General features: G+C 34.1%; 1 protein-coding gene across 5 annotated transcripts in view; it reads left to right on the top strand.

Moving 5' to 3' along the window:
* The window catches only part of LOC308609628 (lysine-specific demethylase 6A-like), a 185527-nt gene extending 165139 nt beyond the window's left edge, over nucleotides 1–20388 (top strand). For all 5 annotated transcript variants that reach the window (XM_081223361.1, XM_081223360.1, XM_081223362.1 and 2 more), the window contains 5 exons: nucleotides 711–898; nucleotides 4398–4539; nucleotides 15015–15141; nucleotides 18542–18712; nucleotides 19798–20388. In XM_081223361.1, coding sequence (XP_081079487.1) covers nucleotides 711–898; nucleotides 4398–4539; nucleotides 15015–15141; nucleotides 18542–18712; nucleotides 19798–19827 — 658 coding nt within the window. In that variant the 3' untranslated portion in view covers nucleotides 19828–20388. The remainder of the gene's footprint in view (nucleotides 1–710; nucleotides 899–4397; nucleotides 4540–15014; nucleotides 15142–18541; nucleotides 18713–19797) is intronic.
* The last annotated feature ends 1376 nt before the right edge of the window (nucleotides 20389–21764 follow it).

Here is a 21764-nt window from a genome sequence, read left to right as displayed (position 1 = left end):
TTGAATTGAGGGAAGATCTTTGCTCTTAAATCTGCTATAGGATTCTAGGTAAGAAGTAGTCTCTAAATTTCCTGTTTAACAGATTCCTAGATATTAAAGAGGTTCTTTAAGAAGAAAGAGTAAATCAAAATATTCCTTGTTGAGAGAAAATTTAAAAATTAGTTTGTTCCGGCCTGCCAACTCTTTTGTAAAGTTTTACTAGTACATAGCCACACCTGTTTGTTTATGTATTGTCTATGACTGCTTTCTTACTGACATAGCTGAACAATGCCACTGAAATCATGGTGCCCCAAATCTTAAAGAAAATGTTCTGTCTTGTGTTGGTACTTACCCATTTGTCAACACTCATAAATGGGTGAATTTTATTGTATGTGAATTATATCTAAATCAAATTGACATTAAACCAAAAAATCAGTTTATTTAATATTTAAGTATAATTTGAAAATTTAACATTTATACTTTTGAAAAGCAAGTTTAGGCGTATGGTACAGATCTTTGAATAAGTATACCTATTTTCATCTGCTATTAATTTTTTTCAGGACTGCTTATGTTCTAGAGCTCTCAGTTTTGAAATATATAGTTCTTGTTACAGTAAAGTTTTAATGAAGTATACAGTAAGAGCATCTTTTAGTCAAATGAAATTATCTCTCCATTTTTGATGAGACATTAAAAAAACTTTATCCATTAACATTATTCATTATTTTTTTCAGAAATAATTTGAATTTTTTGATGAGTTCTTGGTGGCCAAATCTTGAAGATCTTTATGAAGCTAATGTTCCTGTATATAGGTTTATTCAAAGACCTGGAGATTTGGTCTGGATAAATGCAGGCACTGTGCACTGGGTTCAGGCTGTTGGCTGGTGCAACAATATTGCTTGGAATGTTGGTCCACTTACAGGTATTATAAATAATAATGACAGGTTTTACATTTTAAAGAATTCTAATATGTATTATTTTTCTATTAGAAAATAACTCACAAAAATTGAAAAATTGTGTCCTAGGAAAAATCTCAATTGTTAGTACAGAGAGTAAATTCAACTTAAGAAATGGATGTAGCAAGTAACAAATGCATGCTTTTGTAGTCATAGAGGATATACTTTTGATATTTTAGATTGTTGTGTGTCTTTTTTATAAAGGAAATCGTTTATAGGGAAAAGCAAAGCAGAATAGTTATTTTTTAGACTTTTATTTTTTTTGATATATCACATGAACAGTCTTATGTCAAACTCTGTCTAAATATACGTAAGATGAAAAATCTGGTCTTTGTTAGTTTTGTAACTTTGGATAAGTGTTTTGAAATCTCAGTGCCTCATTCTTTTAATCTGAAAAATGAGAAATTCTTTTAGTCTGAAAAAATGAGGGTTTCAAAGAATTTAATGAGATGTGAAAAGAGCCACGCACAATGCTTACCACATAGTAAGTGCTCTTTAATGATAATTTTAAACTGTAATTCTTATAAAACAGTTTATTTATTCAAACAGGAAGTCACAAAAATTATAATCATCCTCATTAGTTCACTCAGTCCCATTTTTTTTATCTTAATCTTTTGTTAACACTTTTCCATTACAATTCTGAAAATACTTATTCGTTCAGTTCAGCAGTATAGTCAATTACCACAAACCTGTACTTGTCAGAGTCTTTTCCGTGAATTCCTTGAAGATGAAACCCTTTTATAGGAACATTTTTGCAAAAGCATCAGAATACACCCAGAACTGTCTGTAAATGACAAAAGACTTAAAAATGACCATGGTTAAAGATTTGATGAAAGTTCATAATAATGCAATTGACAAGGAAATTTAGTTATTTCTGAGATATAAATTTTTTTTTTTTTTTTTTTGCGGTACGCGGGCCTCTCACTGTTGTGGCCTCTCCCATTGCGGAGCACAGGCTCCGGACGCTCAGGCTCAGAGGCCATGGCTCACAGGCCTAGCCGCTCCGTGGCATGTGGGATCTTCCCGGAACGGGGCACGAACCCGTATCCCCTGCAGCGGCAGGTGGATTCTCAACCACTGCGCCACCGGGGAAGCCCTGAGATATAAATTTTAAAGTAATAAGTAGAATTGATTTATTATACCAGAACATATAAGATTTTTAGAAATTTCATGTAATGTGTGAAACACTTATATTAACATATTTCCATACAAATAAGCCAAAGAAAGATTAGTATTAGTGGTTTTTGTTTGTTTTTTTATACTGCAGGTTCTTATTAGTCATCAGTTTTATACACATCAGTGTACACATGTCAATCCCAATCTCCCAATTCAGCACACCACCATCGCCACCCCACCATGATTTTCCCCCCTTGCTGTCCATATGTTTGTTCTCTACATCCCTGTCTCAACTTCTGCCCTGAATATTGGTTCATCTGTACCATTTTTCTAGGTTCCACATACATGGGTTACTATACGATTTTTGTTTTTCTCTTTCTGACTTACTTCACTCTGTATGACAGTATCTAGATCCATCCATGTCTCAACAAACGACTCAATTTTGTCCCTTTTTATGGCTGAGTAATATTCCATTGTATATATGAACCACGTCTTCTTTATCTGTTCACCTGTCGATGGGCATTTAGGTTGCTTCCATGACCTGGCTATTGTAAATAGTGCTGCAATGAACATTGGGGTCACGTGTTTTTTGAATAACGGTTTTCTCTGGGTATATGCCCAGTAGTAGGATTGCTGGATCATATGGTAATTCTATTTTTAGCTTTTTAAGGAACCTCCATACTGTTCTCCATAGTGACTATATCAATTTACTTTCCCACCAACGGTGCAAGAGGGCTCCCTTTTCTCCACACCCTCTCCAGCATTTGTTGTTTGTAGATTTTCTGATGATGCCCATTCTGACTGGTGTGAGGTGATACCTCATTGTAGTTTTGATTTGCATTTCTCTAATATTAGTGATGTTGAGCAGCTTTTCATATGCTTCTTGGCCACCTGTATGTCTTCTTTGGAGAATTGTCTATTTAGGTCTTCTGCCCATTTTTGGATTGGGTTGTTTGTTTCTTTAATATTGAGCTGCATGAGCTGTTTATATATTTTGGAGATTAATCCTTTGTCCATTGATTTGTTTGCGAATATTTTCTCCCATTCTGAGGTTTGTCTTTCATCTTGTTTATGGTTTCCTTTGCTGTGCAAAAGCTTTTAAGGTTCCTTAGGTCCCATTTGTTTATTTTTGTTTTTATTTCCATTACTCTATTTGGTGGATCAAAAAAGATCTTGCTGTGATTTATGTCAAAGAATGTTCTTCCTATGTTTTCCTCTAAGAGTTTTATAGTGTCCAGTCTTACATTTAGGTCTCGAATCCATTTTGAGTTTATTTTTGTGTATGGTGTCAGGGAGTGTTCTAATTTCATTCTTTTACATGTAGCTGTCCAGTTTTCCCAGCACCACTTATTGAAGAGACTGTCTTTTCTCCATTGTATATCTTTGCGTCCTTTGTCATAGATTAGTTCACCATATGTGCGTGGGTTTATCTCTGGGCTTTCTCTCTCTCTTTTTTTTTTTTTTTTTTTTTTTTTTTTTTTTTTGCGGTACGCAGGCCTCTCATTGTTGTGGCCTCTCCCGTTGCGGAGCACAGGCTCTGGACGCGCAGGCTCAGCGGCCATGGCTCACGGGCCTAGCCGCTCCGTGGCATGTGGGATCTTCCCAGACCGGGGCACGAACCCGTGTCCCCTGCATCGGCAGGCGGACTCTCAACCACTGCGCCACCAGGGAAGCCCTCTCTGGGCTTTCTATCGTGTTCCATTGATCTATGTTTCTGTTTTTGTGCCAGTACTACATTGTCTTGATTACTATAACTTTGTAGTATAGTCTGAAGTCAGGGAGCCTGATTCCTTCAGCTCCGTTTTTTCCCCTCAAGACTGCTTTGGCTATTTGGGGTCTTTTGTGTTTCCATACAAATTTTGAGATGATTTGTTCTTTTTCCATAAAAAATGCCATTGGTAATCTGATAGGGATTGCATTGAATCTGTAGATTGCTTTGGGTAGTATAGTCATTTTCACAATGTTGAGTCTTCCAATCCAAGAACATGTTATATCTCTCCATCTGTTGGTAGCATCTTTAATTTCTTTAATCAGTGTCTTATAGCTTTCTGCATACAGGTCTTTTGTTTTCCTAGGTAGGTTTATTCCTACGTATTTTATTCTTTTTGTTGCAATAATAAATGGGAGTGTTTCCATAATTTCTCTTTCAGATTTTTCATCATTAGTGTATAACAATGCAAGAGATTTCTGTGCATTAATTGTGTATCCTGCAACTTATAAAACTGTTTTTTAGTGTTTTTAGTTTTTCAGAATTGCTGTTAAAATGGTCACCTGAGACGTCATAATGAATATGTTCGTATATTTTGTTAGTTTGCTTTATAACTCAAAAAATTTTTGTTTTCCTCCTAGCCTGCCAGTATAAACTGGCAGTAGAACGGTATGAGTGGAACAAATTGCAAAGTGTGAAGTCAGTGGTACCCATGGTTCATCTCTCATGGAATATGGCACGAAATATCAAAGTCTCAGATCCCAAGCTTTTTGAAATGATTAAGTAAGTACTTTACAAAATTGCTATAGTTCCTCTTTTGGGGGTGGTGGTGGGGATAGGGAATATGGTGAAGAGTGTTTCCTAATGATTATTTTTACCCCAAAGAATTACATCAGTTGACATCAGATGATAAAGTGGTTTAGAAATCTTGACAAAATAAGAGCATTTGCATGTAAAAAAATATTTTTTCTTTCCAAATAGCCAGCTTGTTGTGGTACAAAGAGGAATGAAAGCATACGTGATTCTTTACCAGTAAATTCACACATCTGTGCTTTCCCTTACCCTCTGACCAATGTGACGTCCTGGGATATCTTTAGTTTTAATATTTGATGTCTGCCTGCAGCACAGGGAGTGAGAATGATATTAACATAAAAATATCTCGTAAAGAAATTAGCATTTAAAATAGTGTTTTAGCTATTAAAATTTTCTGCCATAATTAAATCACCCCCTTACCTTCTTGAACCACTCATTACAAATTTAGTAGATAAACAATTTGAATATATATATTCTGTTAATTTCTGATTTATTAGCCTAGTTTCTGTTCCATTTCTTTTGTAAGTATATTTAGAATACAGGCATCCCTCATTTTATTGCTATTTGCCTTACTGCCCTTTGCAGATACTGTTTTCTACAAATTGAGGGTTTGTGACAACCGTATAGAGAGCAAGTCTGTAAGCACCATCTTTTCAGGAGCACTTGCCCACTTTCTTTCTTTGTGTCTCATGTTGGTAATTCCCACAATACTTCAGATTTTTTCTTTATTACTATATTTCCTGCAGTGATCTGTGATTAGTGCTCTTTGATGTTACTATTGTAAAAAGATTATGACTTGTTGAAGGTTCACATGCTGATTAGCAATTTTTCTTGCAATGAGGTATTTTTAATTAAGGTGTATGTATTGTTATTTTTGATATAATGCTATTGCAGACTTAATAGACTACCATACATAGTAAACATAACTTTTGAGAAACCAGAAAATTGTGTGACTTGCCTTATTGCAATATTTGCTTTATTGCAGTGGTATGGAATGGAACCATGATGTTTCTTCTTGTACATTTTTTCAGGCAGTGCCACTTAGTGCTTCTCCAGATTTCAGTTTACATGCTTTTCTTGCCCTTCTCCTCCCCCCACTCCATCACTAATGAAAAATAACTCTGCTGAAATGAATTTGGGAAATTACAGGCTAAATAGTTAAACCATCTTAAGTCCCTTCAGGGCCTGTATATGTTCATGAACTTTGTGAATGGGAGAGGAAGATTTACAGTGTCTCCCAAACCAGTATCTTTAAAAATAGTGCTGGCTAATTTTAAACAATTTCAAATTTATTTTCAAAATTTTGTTCTAACCAATATATCCAGACAGAAATTGCAGGGTCAGGGTAATGTGCCTATGCACTTATTGACACATTCCATTTTTGTTAAATGTTTGAGAGGTAAAGTTAGAAAAGTTTGAAAGAATGTTATTCAAATTCTTAACTAACAGAGTAATTCCTATTAAAAATGCACAATTTATGGGTGGTCATTTGGTAACTTCTTCAGTATGGTCATTACCTCAGCTCTAATTCATGAATATATTCATAGGCTGATCCAAAATATACTTTTTGCTTCAATGCCCCAGATTATTTAGGATTTATGCAAAACAAATAACATTCAACAAGTATTTGAGAACCACATACTTTATGCTTGATGCTGTTCTTAGTAATAAAATAGATACTGCAGAGTATAAAACTAAATCTCTTTCTTTGTGAGATTTAATCTGTAGTGAAGCCAGACAGACAAATTCCCAAACAGATAAATAAGTCACTGTTAAGTCATGTGAGTAAAATTTATTTTTGCAAATTTGTTTGTTTTTTGGTTAGGGGGTGAAGAATGCTGCACTTTTGTTCAAGTGGCTTCTGAGAGCATGGTTTCCATACTTGGATCAGAATTATAAAAAGGAGACAACTAGAAGAGTTAGGATAAAGCATTTCAGGCCCTCAAAACAAGTGAAAGTCTTAAAGGAGAACAACTTTGGTGTAGTTATGGGACAGAAATGGCTTAACAGAATGAAGGAGGAAAATAGCTGTGGTAATGAGTTCATGAAAATGGTGAGGTAGGAAATTATAGATTTAGGCACTGTTAAATAGTTTAGGTACTAATTCTGTGTGTGTAGAAGAAGGAGAGGGATAGATTTTGATTTACGTTTTAAAAATGTGAATCTGGGGCTTCCCTGGTGGCGTAGTGGTTGAGAGTCCGCCTGCCGATGCAGCGGACACGGGTTCGTTCCCCGGTCTGGGAGGATCCCACATGCTGCGGAGTGGCTGGGCCCGTGAGCCATGGCCGCTGAGCCTGCGCGTCCGGAGCCTGTGCTCCGCAACGGGAGAGGCCACAACAGTGAGAGGCCCAAGTACCAAAAAAAAAAAAAAAAAAAAGTGAATCTATTTGTGGAAATAGGATTGGAGAAGGGAAGATTTGAACTAAAGAGAACAGTTATAAGTCAATTGCAGAAATCCAGACTAACCTGGATTGTGATTGTAGCAGTGGAACTGCAAAGAAGTATCACACTGCAGTCTTTTGTCAAATGTTTACACATAGATTGGATAGTGAGATAAGGAAAAAGGAAGCAAGAAAAGACGATTATCATCTTGTGTTTTTGTTATCTCTAGTTCATAAACTTAAAACATCTCTCACTTCGGTCACTTTCATTCTCTACCCTCATTGTTCTCAACATCTTCTAGACCTCTTCCAGTATGTCAGTGTCTCTATCACTATTTTAAATGCAGGACACGAAGACTTGCCTTCCATGAATGGAAATGTTCCCATTTTTCTATGGTGGCATTTTAAATTACATTGTCTTTGTTGTAGCAGTTGTCTTAATATTGGACTTGAGTATACAAATTCAGGTTTTCTTCTATTTAAATTACTGGAAATAGTTTTCATCCACATTTTCCTTACACATTTTAAAAAATAGATTTAATACTCTAAGTGAATGCGTTTACTTATTGGTGCTGTGTTTCTTGTAGAGTTTTTTAATACTTCCTTATAGAATATGGAATCATTTTGAATATTGACTCCATTTATTATAATTTCAGAATTCTACTTCCAACTTTAGTTGTCTCATGTTTAATTAGCTCCTCTTTTTGTTATCACTCTGATTAAAAATGTTAACCAGGGTCATTCAGCCACCTCTCAAAATGTACTTTCATTCACCACCAATGCTTATTTGCAGTATCTTTCATTTAATAGATATTTGAGTACTAGCTGAATAGATGGAACTGGGCTGAGCCCTGAAGATTTATAAATATTCTGTGCAAATTCCTGTCTTCATTTAGGGAAGATGGGGAGAGACAGTGGAGGTAGGAGGGCAAAAGTTGTAGAGCATGTAAATACGTGGATTAAAAGTTGTAGATTTTAAAATGTATCAATGACATCAATTACAACTCAGTAAAAAAAAATAATATCCTAATTTTTAAAAATGTTAATGCTATATATCATGGATCCTACAGAATTAGGGATGTTTGGGGGGAGCTGTTCTTTGGAAAAGCAAGGTAATTTATGTGAAGGACAAAGATATAGGAGAAGGAATGAGTAGAGAACTTGATGTGGGAAAAGAATGAATGAAATATCCCTTTGGGTTTCCATATTAAGTAGGTTTTAGATGTCCAGTAGTACTTTATAATCTTACTAAGTTTTTTTTTTTTTTTTTTTTTTTTGCGGTACACGGACCTCTCACTGTTGTGGCCTCTCCCGTTGCGGAGCACAGGCCTCCGGACGCGCAGGCTCAGCGGCCATGGCTCACGGGCCCAGCCGCTCCGCGGCATGTGGGATCTTCCCAGACCGGGACACGAACCCGTGTCCACTGCATCGGCAGGCGGACTCTCAACCGCTGCACCACCAGGGAAGCCCCAGCTAAGTTTTATTCTAAGTGCTGAACAAATATTATTTCAGTTACACCAGGCTTAGGTCGCCTATCTAGTTAGGTGCAGAATCAACATTTTAAAACACCTATATCGGTTCAGTAGGAAGGTCTTTGTTTGTAATTGTGACACATCACTTCATTTGGGGCAGTAGCAAGTCTGAGAAGATGGAAACAGATTTTTGAAAAAGCTATTGGAAATAACTTCAGAGAGCAAAGCAGGAGCCAACTAACTGGGGAGTGTTTTACCTACTATTTTGTGATTATTACCTTTACATGAAGAGTACTAACAATGAGGAATAGAGCTTCAAAGAATAGTTGTATTTAAGAACAGGAAAAATGAGGAACTAAATAAGAGAGAGGCAGGAGAGCAATGAGAATATGTTGTTAAAGAAATAACAAAGATTTTTCATTTTTGTTGTCTTCCCAGAAGTTTTTTTGCTGTTCAATTATTGTATCCATATCATTGCTTTTGTCCTCAAATCCTGTCAAAAGGAGGTGGTATTAATTTAACCTGTTTTGTGTGCTGTGTTGATTCCTAAACAGTTTCTTTCTTGTAATTCTTCCCTTTGCTTTGAGTCATTTCATGTGTTAGCTTTGGGCTTCTTTTTCATTCCTCCATTCATAGCAGTATGGCTTTTGACTTTGATGTATCCCTGAAACTACTTCGTTGAGTTAAGCAGTGACCAGCCATTTTAAATATGACATCACAATTGTAGAATTCTTGAGAATCTACATTTTTAAGCCTAGCTCATGAATTACTGAAAGAATTTGACACTCCCTCACCTCCACCTCTCTTGATAGTCATTTCTCACACTACTACTTTTAGATGTATGCTTAAATATTCTATTTTTACCATTGTGTTTACTATTTTAAACCTCTTTATAGTTGGTTCATAGCTAAATACAGTATGCTTAAGTATAGCAAATCAACCAGAAAGAAAATAAGGAATACTTACCAGTGTCATCTACTGAGGTATAAAGAGATATTTCTATTCTTTAATTCAGTCAGTGTTTATTGTGAACCAACTGGGTGCCTAGGTACTTTGCAGGTTGCTTTGAAAGGTGTGATCAATTTTTAGGGTGCTAACTATTAGAAACAATGTACTCTTTGCACAGCTATTGAAAAATGTGCTCTTTGCTTTAATGGAACTGTTGCTAATGTACAATGGGGGAGCATAGAGGACGGCTCTTTCAAGAGAGAATTCAGAAAAGACTTTACAAAAGAAATACTCTAGGTTATAGTTCCCTATCCTGAATTCTTTGGGCCAGATGTCTTTTAGATTTCAGATTTTCTTTGGTTTTAAAAAGATACATATTTTGAGGCTTCCCTGGTGGTGCAGTGGTTGAGAATCCGCCTGCCAATGCAGGGGACGTGGGTTCAAGCCCTGGTCCGGGAAGATCCCACATGCCGTGGAGCAGCTGGGCCCATGCACCACAACTACTGAGCCTATGCTCTAGAGCCTGCAAGCCTGCACCACAACTACTGAGCCTGCGCTCTGGAACCCGTGTGCCACAACTACTGAAGCCCGTGCACGTGGAGCCTGTGCTCCACGGCAGAAGAGGCCACCGCAATGAGAAGCCCGAGAAGCCCGTGAAGCCCGTGCATTGCAGCAGGGAGTGACCCCTGCTCACCGCAACTAGAGGTAGTACGGGTGCAGCAGTGAAGACCCAATGCAGCCAAAAATTAAAAAAACAAAAACCAAAAAACATATTTTTCCCTACCACCCATACTAGCAGGGTATAGGACAGCATTCATAAGCACATTAATAATTCTGTGGTGAAATGTGAATGGGCCCTGTAAATGAGTTACATAATAACTATAGTAGCCTGATTTAAACACCAAATGAGTTTTATAAACCTTAGGAATACTTGGTGTAACTAAACTATAAGTGGTTTGCCACTTAGTCTGTATTTGCACTATGTGATTTTAAAATGGCAAGGGTATTTCCACTTTCCAACTACTGATTTTTTTGTTGGTGTAAGACTGAATTATCTTTCTTTTCTTAAACTACTGTATAAGTTGCTTAATTTTTTTTCCTTTGTAGTTAGTCCAAGTTTGGTATCAGTGCCTTCTAAAGCCAGAAAGCCTCTTGTGTGACTTAGTGATTTAGTACATCTTTTCAGATTTCTACAACTTAGCCATTTTACTATATTGGACTAATCTTCATTCGTACTTTACTTCATATTCTTCCAGATACCACCTAAAAATGGCAGCAAGGAGAATCATGAGTGAAAAGCATATTCATTATGTTGATTATTATTGTCTGTCAGTTTAGAATGCAATGGACTTGACTTCAAAGATTTTAATCCTAAACCCTGAGGAATCACTGTAATAATTGATCTCAGTGTATAAATTTCTCTTTTGACTTAAATTACTGTCAAAACTTTTGCACAAATCCTTTATGTTACAACTGAACTGAATTTCTCCTGATGTGGATCAGAATTAAAACTATGTCTTTGCAGTTAAGCTCAACTTGTTCATTCATAATAGTTATGGAACATATATAAACTGGCTAAAAATTTCAGGTGTGTTTCACATCAGCAGCAGTTGCTAATGAGAAGAATTTTTAATTTTGGAGGTAAAAATAATCAAATTTGCAAGTTACATCAGTTGGCCACAGTATGATGAAGATAGGAAGAATATAGGCATGAAGTGAAAGGTAATTACTACTGTTCAGACAAGAGACAGCCAGAATTTAGAGAATAAAGATATATTTCATGGTTGAATGGTTGAGATAAGGGAGGAATCCGTTTTGCTTGATTCGGGATTTTTACACAGCATTTGCTCTTGTCACTGAGATTGTGGCTAAAGAATAAGGAGAGGAATAAGTTAGATATTGATAGTGATGTTACAGCCTGGCTTTTTCAACATGCAGAATTTGAAGTCTTCATAGAATATTTAAAGAAAAATTTCTTTAAACACTCAGAGGGGTAGATAGCTCTGTTGCCTAGTATAGAGGACTGATAGATGGAGCTAGCTTATATATAATCCTTGCTAAGATTTGAGATGCTGAGGTTTCTGAACTATTAGCTATTTTTAAAACATCACAGAAAGACTGCATTAAGAGTATTTAAAGTTTAAGTCTACTGATATCTTATTTTAAATAACTCAACTCCTGTATCTTTCCATATTAAGATATATATATATATATGTATATATTTAATGTAAATTTTAAGACAAAATGAAGCTGCACTATACAAATTGAATTACACAAGTTGAATTATATTATTGTATAAACTTTTTCAGCCCTGCAGAAAAGTTGGAGAATAGTACACTGAATACTGATAGATTTTTCATCTTAGTTTACCATTTAAGTTTTTGCCACATTTACTTACTATCTATGGAATCCTGCCTAATTTATTCTACATCTTTTAAAAATAAGGGCCTTACCCTTCATAGCCATAGTAGCTTTGTCACACCTAAGATAACTAAAATCAGAATATCATATTATCTGTAGTTAAAATTTATCACCTGTCCAAAAAGTTCTTTAAAAGCTATTGCTTCTCTTTAGTCCACTCTAATTCCCAATTTAGAGTCATTCAGAGTTCACATTGAATACAGTATTTGGCTGTTCTTTTTGGACTCGTTCAATCATGTCATGTCTCTTTGGTCTCTTAAGAATCGTTCTTAATGACATTGTCTTTTTATTTGAAGAAACCAGGCCAGGTGCGTTTTAGAATGTTTCACATTTTGGGTTTGTCTGGTTGTTTCCTTATATTAGATTCACATTAAACATTTTTGAAAATAGATAATGTGTTTTCTATTTGTATCATATCAGGAGATATACAATACTGTTTCTTTGGTCACTGTTTGAGATTGGGGTTAAGTGGAGTGTATATATTTTTCCTTGGATAGCTGAAAAATAATTTCCTTCCCTATTTCTAAGTATTATCATTTATGTATAATGAGGGGAAACTAAATATGTACTTTAAAGCTTAAAATACAGTTAATGGAGGTGTTGTTTATTCTTGATTTTTATCTGTATTCTCCAAAATAAATATTTCTTCTTTCTTGGTTTTAATTAAAAAATGAGTTGATTGAAAGTTTAAAGGAATCCTCACTCTTCAATTTATAATTAATATTTGTTACATTTATTACAGTGCTTTGATTTTCTTTACTTCATTTTCATGCAACTCATATGTTCATTAATATTAGAGCATTCCTTTTGATAAAACCCTTGAAAGGAATTAAACGATGATGTAGTAGATGAGTCTTTTGGTACTGATTCAACTTTGTAATATAAATAGCAAGTGTTCTTTATGCAGTTGAATGGTAAATAAAGCCAGTTACAATGATTCGTAGTATGCCCACAATTATCACCATATGTTAGGCTCACTTTTTGTACATGGCTCTGTCAGTAAGATAGGCTGGAAAAGGCAAGGCATCTCTTGGGTTTTAATTTCCATACCATCTACTAAAATTGTGGTGACAGTCTGAGATTGTTGTCAGAAAGACTTTAATATTGAGTCAGCCTAACTTTTATTTATTCCAGTATCTTCATCATTTGGGATCTTATTTTGGGAAATTTCACCCTTCTGTTGTCCATTTTCCTTGTTTGTGAAATGGGATAGACAATAATGCCTCTGACATTGGGCTTAGGTAGAATAAAACTTAGGTGGCCTAATGTATGTAACCCTTCATTAATGCTATCTTCATGAATAAAATGTTAACATTTTATTTTCCCACATAATAGCATTGTTAAGTTTATGAGCATTGCTGTCTGTGCAAATAAAAATTTGCAGAGTTTTAGTCATTATTTTCCTATGAAATAAATATTTTGAAGCAGTACTTATGTGAAAATATGTCTGGTCCCAGAGGTGAAACCATATTGGAGAGGGGTAGGAGGAGGACATCAAGAAATGCTATGTCTAGTGTGATATATATTTTCTTTCCAGAACTGAATTCTTACTTTTTGCTTGTCCTAGCACTTCTTTCAAACACACACACACAAACACACCACACCACGCTACAAAGCTTTTCTTATTTCGATATCCAAATACAGGTAAGGCATGACTTTGTTTCTTAAAAACTGAAAAGAATTTGTCTAGGCAAATTGAAAGTGATATGATTTTTTATGATACTTAAGAAAATTTTCGTGCAAGTTTAGATTTAATATTATTATACTTTTTATGTTTTTAAATAAATGAACAAGTTTTTACTTAAATTTATTCCAGACTTATTCTTTGACTTTATTCTTTGACTTTAAAAAACGGATAATAATAGTTTAACCTGGCAAATAACAAATAGCATAGAAATATTAATTAAGGGAATCTAAATCTGCTATTACTTATCATATTGTAGAACTTACTTACTTGCTTAGTAATCAAATATTTATTATATACATACTCTATGCCAGGCACAGTCCTACTGCAGGTAACAAAATAGACAAAGCCTTTGCTCTCATTAATCCTACATTCTAATGGGAAAGAAAGACTAAAAGCCTATAAAGATAAGAAAGATAGTTTCAGATACTGTTAATGTAATATCATTTCTTTCAAATAATAGTTTATGTAATAATAATACATTGCAAATTCTAAGTTAGTAGCAATTCAGTATATCAAAGAGCTCCAAGTTAGTCTGATCATGATTCCAGGCGGTTATACTATTCACAGATATTGTTGTGACCTCATTTTTACTAAACCAATTTTGTTCTTTTTAGGATAATTTTAGAGTTGAAATGTACCTTATAGATCAACTAGTCCAGCTCTGCCTTCAAAGGAGAACTTTGACACACGTTTGTGGCAACTGTAATAGACAATTCTGAGCAGTGACAGCAAATTATAGAAAAATTAGTACTTTTTGTGAGAATTCAGTATATTCTTAGCATCAGAAGTATGTACGTAAGGAAAGTATAAATTACAAAAAAGTTTGTGTTAATATAAAGATTCCATTATACTACCTTCAAATTAAAATTGAAACAATAATACCCTTTTTTCCTTTAGTAGTATAGTTAAACTAATTTTATATCATAATTCATAGATATTTTTTACATAATCCAGAATTTTAAAATCAATTATATAAAAATAATTCTGTTGTATCTAGATGTAAATATGTACCTCTTACCTTACTATAATCAAAAGAGTCAGCCTGGGCTTCCCTGGTGGCGCAGTGGTTGAGAGTCCGCCTGCCGATGCAGGGGACATGGGTTTGTGCCCTGGTCCGGGAGGATCCCACATGCCATGGCCGCTGAGCCTATGTGTCCGGAGGCACCCCCCCCAAAAAAAAAAGAGTCAGCCTGCAGTTCAGACTGTTCATTTCAAAGATGAAGAAATTGACTCTTAGGGAAACTCTCTCAGTTGTCTAAATCGAAGTTAAAAAGTAAGAATATATCTTCAAATAAGATGTGAGGTTTTTTTTGGTAGACTTAACAACATTGTATTTTTATATTCAAATATTAGTTCTCAACGTTCAGTGCTTTAGTATTATCATTGTTAGGCCTACTAGATATGAAAAATTGAAAAAAGGAAAATTATGTGAATAGACCTTAGAACCAAGAATGTCAAAGTTATTTCTATTTGGTGTTTCTTTTGTGCTAAGAATACTCAGTATTCAGTTGTCACAATAATTTTTCTCCATAATAGGTATTGTCTTATGAAAATTCTAAAGCAATGTCAGACACTGAGGGAAGCTCTTATTACAGCAGGAAAAGAGGTTATATGGCATGGGCGGACAAATCATGAACCAGCGCATTACTGTAGCATTTGCGAGGTAACTTCTTATTGACAGTTTTGTTGTGGTTTCTCTAGGGTTTGGTTTCTTTTGTTTTTTAATTACAAATTTACCTATACTTTAATGTATTTTATGGAAATTGACTATCATAGCAATTGTATTAAATTTTCATTTGATGGTATAATATTTCATTAAATATTAACTCAGAAATATCCCCTAACAGTGGTATTTGTGTTGTACCTTCTTACCAGATGATTATCATCTCAGATTTTAAATCAGGAACAATTCGTAGTAAGTACACAGTTGCTAGCAAACTGGGTCTATTTCAGTATAGGTCTAGGCTGATAAGTGTTAAGTCCTTTCTAGTTAATTTCATAAATTTTTAATTTTTTTCTATTGTGACCAAGACTTGTAAAAAGTACAAAGATAAAGATATGGTAGCTGTTCTGGAGGAGATTATATTCTACTTGGATAATACAATTTATTAACAACTAAATGTGATATATATTTGAAACCGTAATGACTATGGGCATATATACAGACTATTATACAAATATTTACGAAAAATGATTTTCTAACATTACCATCGGAGCCCCTTGAAGGATGAATTTGATTTCAGCAGGCGAAAAATGGCTTGAATTGGAGAATAAAGCATTGAATTGGAGAATAAAGCAGATGGGGAAACAAGTAGTGTACATAATAAAGAGGTTAAGTAGTTCAGTGTGGCTAGAAAATGTAGCAAATATTTTCAGAATGTGTAAGAGATGGTGTGTAGCTTGCGAGCATCTTGAATTTAAGGAATCTGATGTTTATTCTAAGGTCATTAAAAATTTTAGAGCAAGGGACTCTTAAGTCAGGATACGTGTTTCAGGGAGTGGTAGTTGATCATTGAAGAGGATGTAGGTAGAAAGTGAAGAGCTTAGTTGGGAGACTACTAGAATGGGTAGTGTGTTTGGTTTATTTGTTTGTTTGTTTGGCTGCATCACGAGGCATGTGGGATCTTAGTTCCCAGATCATACCCATGTCTCCTGCAGTGAAAGCACAGTCTTAACCACTGGACTTGCCAGGGAAATCCCTAGAATGGTGTTAATAGAAGTTAACTGAGGGCTGAGACTCATAGGTAGTATTAGGGATATAAAAGAAAGGAAGAAGAAAAGGAGAAGTGTTTAGAAAGTAAAATCAACAGGATAGTTGATCAAATGGCAAATGATGACAAGTTGAAGAAATGCAACTTTTTTACTGGGGTCCCTAAAGTACGTTACTGCCTGTTCATAGTAATAGAAAACCTTATGAACTCTGCATTTTTTTTGTAATTGCTTTACAATGTTGTGTTAGTTTTTGCTGTACAGTGAAGTGAATCAGCTATATGTATACATATATCCCCTCCCTCTTGGACCCCGTTCTACCCCACCATCCCACCCAACTAGGAGGTCACTAGAGAGCACTGAGCTGAGTTCCCTGTGCTATACAGCAGGTTTCCACTAGCTATTTGTTTTACACATTGTAGTGTATTTAAGTCAATCCTAATCTCCCAATTCGTCATACCCTCTGCTTTCCCCCATGTCCACACACCCATTCTCTATGCAGCACCTCTGTTCCTATTCTGCATATAAATTCTTCTGTACCAGTTTTCTAGATTCCACATATATGTGTTAGTACACTATATTTGTTTTTCTCTTTCTGACTGACTTCATTCTGTGTCACAGACTCTAGGTCCATCCACATCTCTACAAATGACCCAGTTTCATTCCTTTTTATGGCTGAATAATATTCCACTGTATTTATGTACCACATCTTCTTTATCCATTCATCTGTCATTGGACACTTAGGTTGCTTCCATGTCCTGGCTATTGTAAATAGTGCTGCAGTAAACGTTGGGGTGCATGTGTCTTTTTGAATTATGGTTTTCTCAGGGTATACGCCCAGTAGTGAGATTGCTGGGTCATATGGTAGTTCTATTTTTAGTTTTTTAAGGAACCTCCATACTGTTCTCCACAGTGGCTGTATCCATTTACATTCCCACCAATAGTGCAAGAGGGTTCCTTTTTCAGCACACCCTCGCCAGCATTTATTGTTTGTAGATGTTTTAATGATGGTCATTGTACCTGGTATGAGGTGATGCCTCATTGTACTTTTGATTTGCATTTCCTAATAATTAGTGATGTTGAGCATCTTTTCATGTGCCTTTTAGCCATCTGTATGGTCATTTCTTTGGAGAAATGTCTATTTAGGTCTTCCGCCCATTTTTTGTTTGGGTTGTTTGGTTTTTTGATACTGAGCTGCATGAGCTATTTGTGTATTTTGGAGATTAATCCCTTGTCAGTTGCTTCGTTTGCAAATATTTTCTTCCATTCTGAGTGCTGTCTTTTCGTATCGTTTATGGGGTTTTTTTGCTGCGCAAAAACTTTTAAGTTTAATTCGGTTGTTCCAAGACTATTTGAGGTGATGAGTTTCTAATCACTGAACAAGTCAGATCACTTGCCTAGAACTTGGAAAGGTCTGAACTAGATCTTGAAATTGTGTTACAGTTATGAGATATACTGATTAAATCTGTTGGCTGTTTTAATATTGTATAGCCTCATTGAAGTATATTATTATAAGGCCAAACAGATTCTGGTTAGGTATTATACCTCAGATAAATAAGAATCTATTCTGTATATGAAAACAAGTATTCTGTCTATTACCCATTTTCCTGTCTGAGTCATTGCAACTCAACATTCTTTCTAAGATGCACTTACTGTCTTTTGGTATGCTAAAGTTCATGAATACACCCTGTACTTATTTATCTTCCTTAATATAGTAGTCTTAGAAGTGAACACTCTTTATTAGTCATCTGTGAGTTTTGGGCTCTTGAAAATAATCTCATTCATTCAAGTGTTTGTTTCCTTTTTCTCCTTCGCTTTTCCATTTTTCTTTTTTTCCTTTACTTTTATTATTATTATTATTATTTTGGTTTGGTTTGCTTCCAAACTAAGCACTATGATATCTAAGAGTCCAAAAATGAATAAAATAGTTTAGTCACAACCTTTGTGGAGCTCAGCGTGAGGAGAGAGAGACAACCAAAACTGGAACACTATGAATACTATCATGAAGAAGTAAAAAAATCATTATCACTTTTTTCTAGTTTTCTTCTGATATTCTGGGGAAAATAAATATAGGCTGATCCTTATAAATGTTTGATTAAACTTTAATTAGTGATTATAATGAAGATTTCATTCCATTAGTTTAATCTCTAAATATATAACATTACCCTTGTCTTTGGATGTCCTACAAAATAAACCTGGTATCTCAAACATACAACCCTGTGGCTTTTTTAAGTCCCAGCATTTAGACAAAAATAACTGTCCACATTTTCATGTAAAGTAGAATTCCATAGTTTTATAAGTTGTGCAAATAAATTCAACAGTCTCTGTTCAGTGCTTTTTCTCTTATAAAATAGGTGGAGGTTTTTGATCTTCTTTTTGTCAGTAATGAAAGCAATTCTCAAAAGACATACGTAGTACATTGCCACGACTGTGCACGAAAAAGAAGTGGAAATCTGGACAATTTTGTGGTGCTAGAAGAATACAAAATGGAGGACCTCATGCAAGTATATGACCAGTTTACATTAGTAAGTGAATTCATCATGTGAGAGTACATAGTTAGCTGGGTTGTGAAGCAGCAGTGTTTATTTTTGCTAACTAGTTAATAAGGATTAATAAGATGTATATTGGTTAATAAGATGTATATTGGTTCCATTGGTTCAATAGATGATGTGTAAGAAAATATTCCTCTTTTTCATACTTCGAAGACGTTTATCAAATTAATATATATTACTGTTTGTCCTTTTCAGTGGCAATGGCCTAAATAATAACAATAATTACATTTAAAAATCTTTGTGTACTTTTAGAATATTATCATAGTCTTTATGCTACTTGACTTAATTGATAAAACCAAATGTTGGTTACTTCTGTAGGTGTGATCTAAAGAAAAATCATTATGTTTTCAATATTCTTCTATTTTCAGAGCTTAATTGTATTTATTTAAAATCTAGTTCTTGTTATCTTTTAAACTCATGGAAATATTTGATGGATTTTGATTAATGGTACAGTTTATAAGATGCATGAAACTAAATTCAGAAGTTTGTGAATTCTGCATGTTTTAATGTCAAAGACAGGTTGCCTTTACTTTTGACTTTGAATGGCTTTATGAATGGAATTACAGTTATTCATGAGTTGTTAATACTGGTCAAGTGCTTTTTGTTCTAAATATTGAAATTTAGTTTGTAGTATTTTTAATTGAATGGTGCCTAGGATTGCTTAAAAAAGAGAAAAATTATGAGAAATATTTGCAATATATATACTCTAGCTGAGAAATGTTCATGAAACAATAACTAGTGAAATTTTAATTGAAATTTTAAAAGTTTTCCACAAATTCTATGTTTTAGCAGTCAATTTGGTATGTCCTATAAGTTTTTATGACTAAATGATGTACAGAAAAATGAGGGTAACAATTTAGAACTCTTAGAAATATGGTCCTAAAGGACATAATAAAAGCACATCAATTAGCAGGCTATTGAACTTTCTTATGACTTGGTGTTTCTTTCTAACTCACTTCATAAGTAGGCTGTATATTGTTTATAGCCATAAACTAGAGAACACTTTTAAAGATTAATAATATACTAAAATGATTAATACACCTCACTTTTAATTTTAGGCTCCTTCAGTATCATCCTCCTCTTCTTGATATTGTTCCATAAATATTAAATGACACCTTTTCTGATCTTCAGGAAAGTTCGGCACCACTGGGTTTGTAGCTGCTTCATAAGAGTGCTGACTAAAAGCTAATGTCTATGCAACCTTCCAAGAATATTGTGAAACAACTGGATGTAGGAGAGCACTTTTCTGCTCCAAGATGATCCAGCTTTACTTAGTAATAATTATCACATGTTTTATGATATCTGACAAAACTGGCATTGTCCAACAGACTACTGACTTGATGATACCTTTTTTGTTGTTTGTTTCTCTGTTTCTGGACTGATAAATTAGTTTTCATCTATATTTTATCCTTTCAGAAGTTTCCTGGGGAAGATATACTGTCCTCACTGGCCATTTGTTTGTGAAGATAGTTAATACATTTAAATCTTTGGTTAACTTTTTTAATGTGAAAAATTAAAAGAGAAAAATATTTTTTAACTGCATCAAGTTTTTCTGTATTGTTTTGAGGCCATAATGGTTCCAAATTAAAACTTTTTAAAATTTAGTAGCCTAATAACAAAGATTCAAAGATAATGGATTGCACATAGACTAAGGAATAAACTTTAAATTTGTGATTTTGTTTCTAATCTTAATACAGATTTACACTATTTATGAATACATATTTATTGCTTGAAAATATTTGTGAAAGGAATGTTATTTTTTTTGAGGTTGCCTGCTGTTAAATATTAAGAAGCTCTGTAATTTTAAACACTACTCCTTTTACATTTTGTATGTGTAAATAAAACTGTTCAGCATTGTACAGAATCTTTTGTTAAAGTTGTTTAATGTTCAGAGGGTTTTCCACTGTTTGAGTTGTAGAAAGACTTTGTGTAAAGACCCAGATTTTATTCATTTTCAAATCTGATTATATATATTTTATATGTACATATATATTCACACACATGTATAACATATATAATACAATATATAATTGTAAAAATATAAAGCAAAGTTTTGAATTTTCACATATATGGTAGTTTCTGATGTGCCTACTGTAAAGTACTACTTGCAAAAGTATGTTTATTTTGAAAGTAAATGTCTTTCATCTCATTTGTTAGGTTTCAGTTATTGCAGTGATCGCCAATAAAAAAGTACCAGAAAAGTGTAGAGTAGGAAATGAATAGTGAAGTTAAGATTTTAAAGAGAACATTATGTAGGTTTGATAAATCTTGTTTATTATGAAGAGGAGATTGAGAATGATGGCCTCCACTCTAAGAACAAATATATTACATGACTTAAAATTTCATGATTTTCTGCTTGTACAACATGGTTCAGTGAGGGGAGGGAGGAATATATTCAAATTCTGTATCACTAGTAAATTTTAATAGGGTGAAGGTTTTTTACTTCATATGAACAAACTACTCTTAATTAACCATTAACCATTTTGTAAGAATTCCTTGTTTTCTACCTGTACTTGGTGAAGCTTTTGGCCTGTATTCTCATTTTATCACATTTTTCTTTCTAACAGTTTTCCAGGGAGTTTTGGTAAAGTTCTACAAATGAATTATGCAAATGTATAGAGAATTTATAATCCTCTCTGGTGAAATGCCTTTATGATTGTATTAATGAAGTACTTTTGTCAAATAACTTTCTAGAAATAATTTAAAGATAAAAAGTGCATATTTTATTAAATTTAGGTAACAGTTTTTCAATAATTGAAATCTTAACAGTAATCATATATATATACATACATATAGATACACATATGTATACACATGTATATATAATTTCAAAAGGAAGTAATTATAATTCCATTTTAGTTAAGAAAACTAGAAAATGCCACTCGTATTATTTTAACAGCTATATTTTCTGATTTTCATGTGAATGGTTTTTGTCCATAGGTCATTGATGATAGAACTCAAGACAGACTCTTTTGAAACAAAAGTTAAAATTTAACCATCAGGAGACTTATAAAGTATTATGTTT

Source organism: Mesoplodon bidens (genome assembly GCF_964165515.1).
Source record: "Mesoplodon bidens genome assembly, chromosome: Y".
In the NCBI taxonomy this organism is placed as follows: Eukaryota; Metazoa; Chordata; class Mammalia; order Artiodactyla; family Ziphiidae; genus Mesoplodon; species Mesoplodon bidens.
The sequence above is the reverse complement of the archived record's forward strand: the minus strand, read 5'-3'. Positions and strand labels throughout refer to the sequence as shown.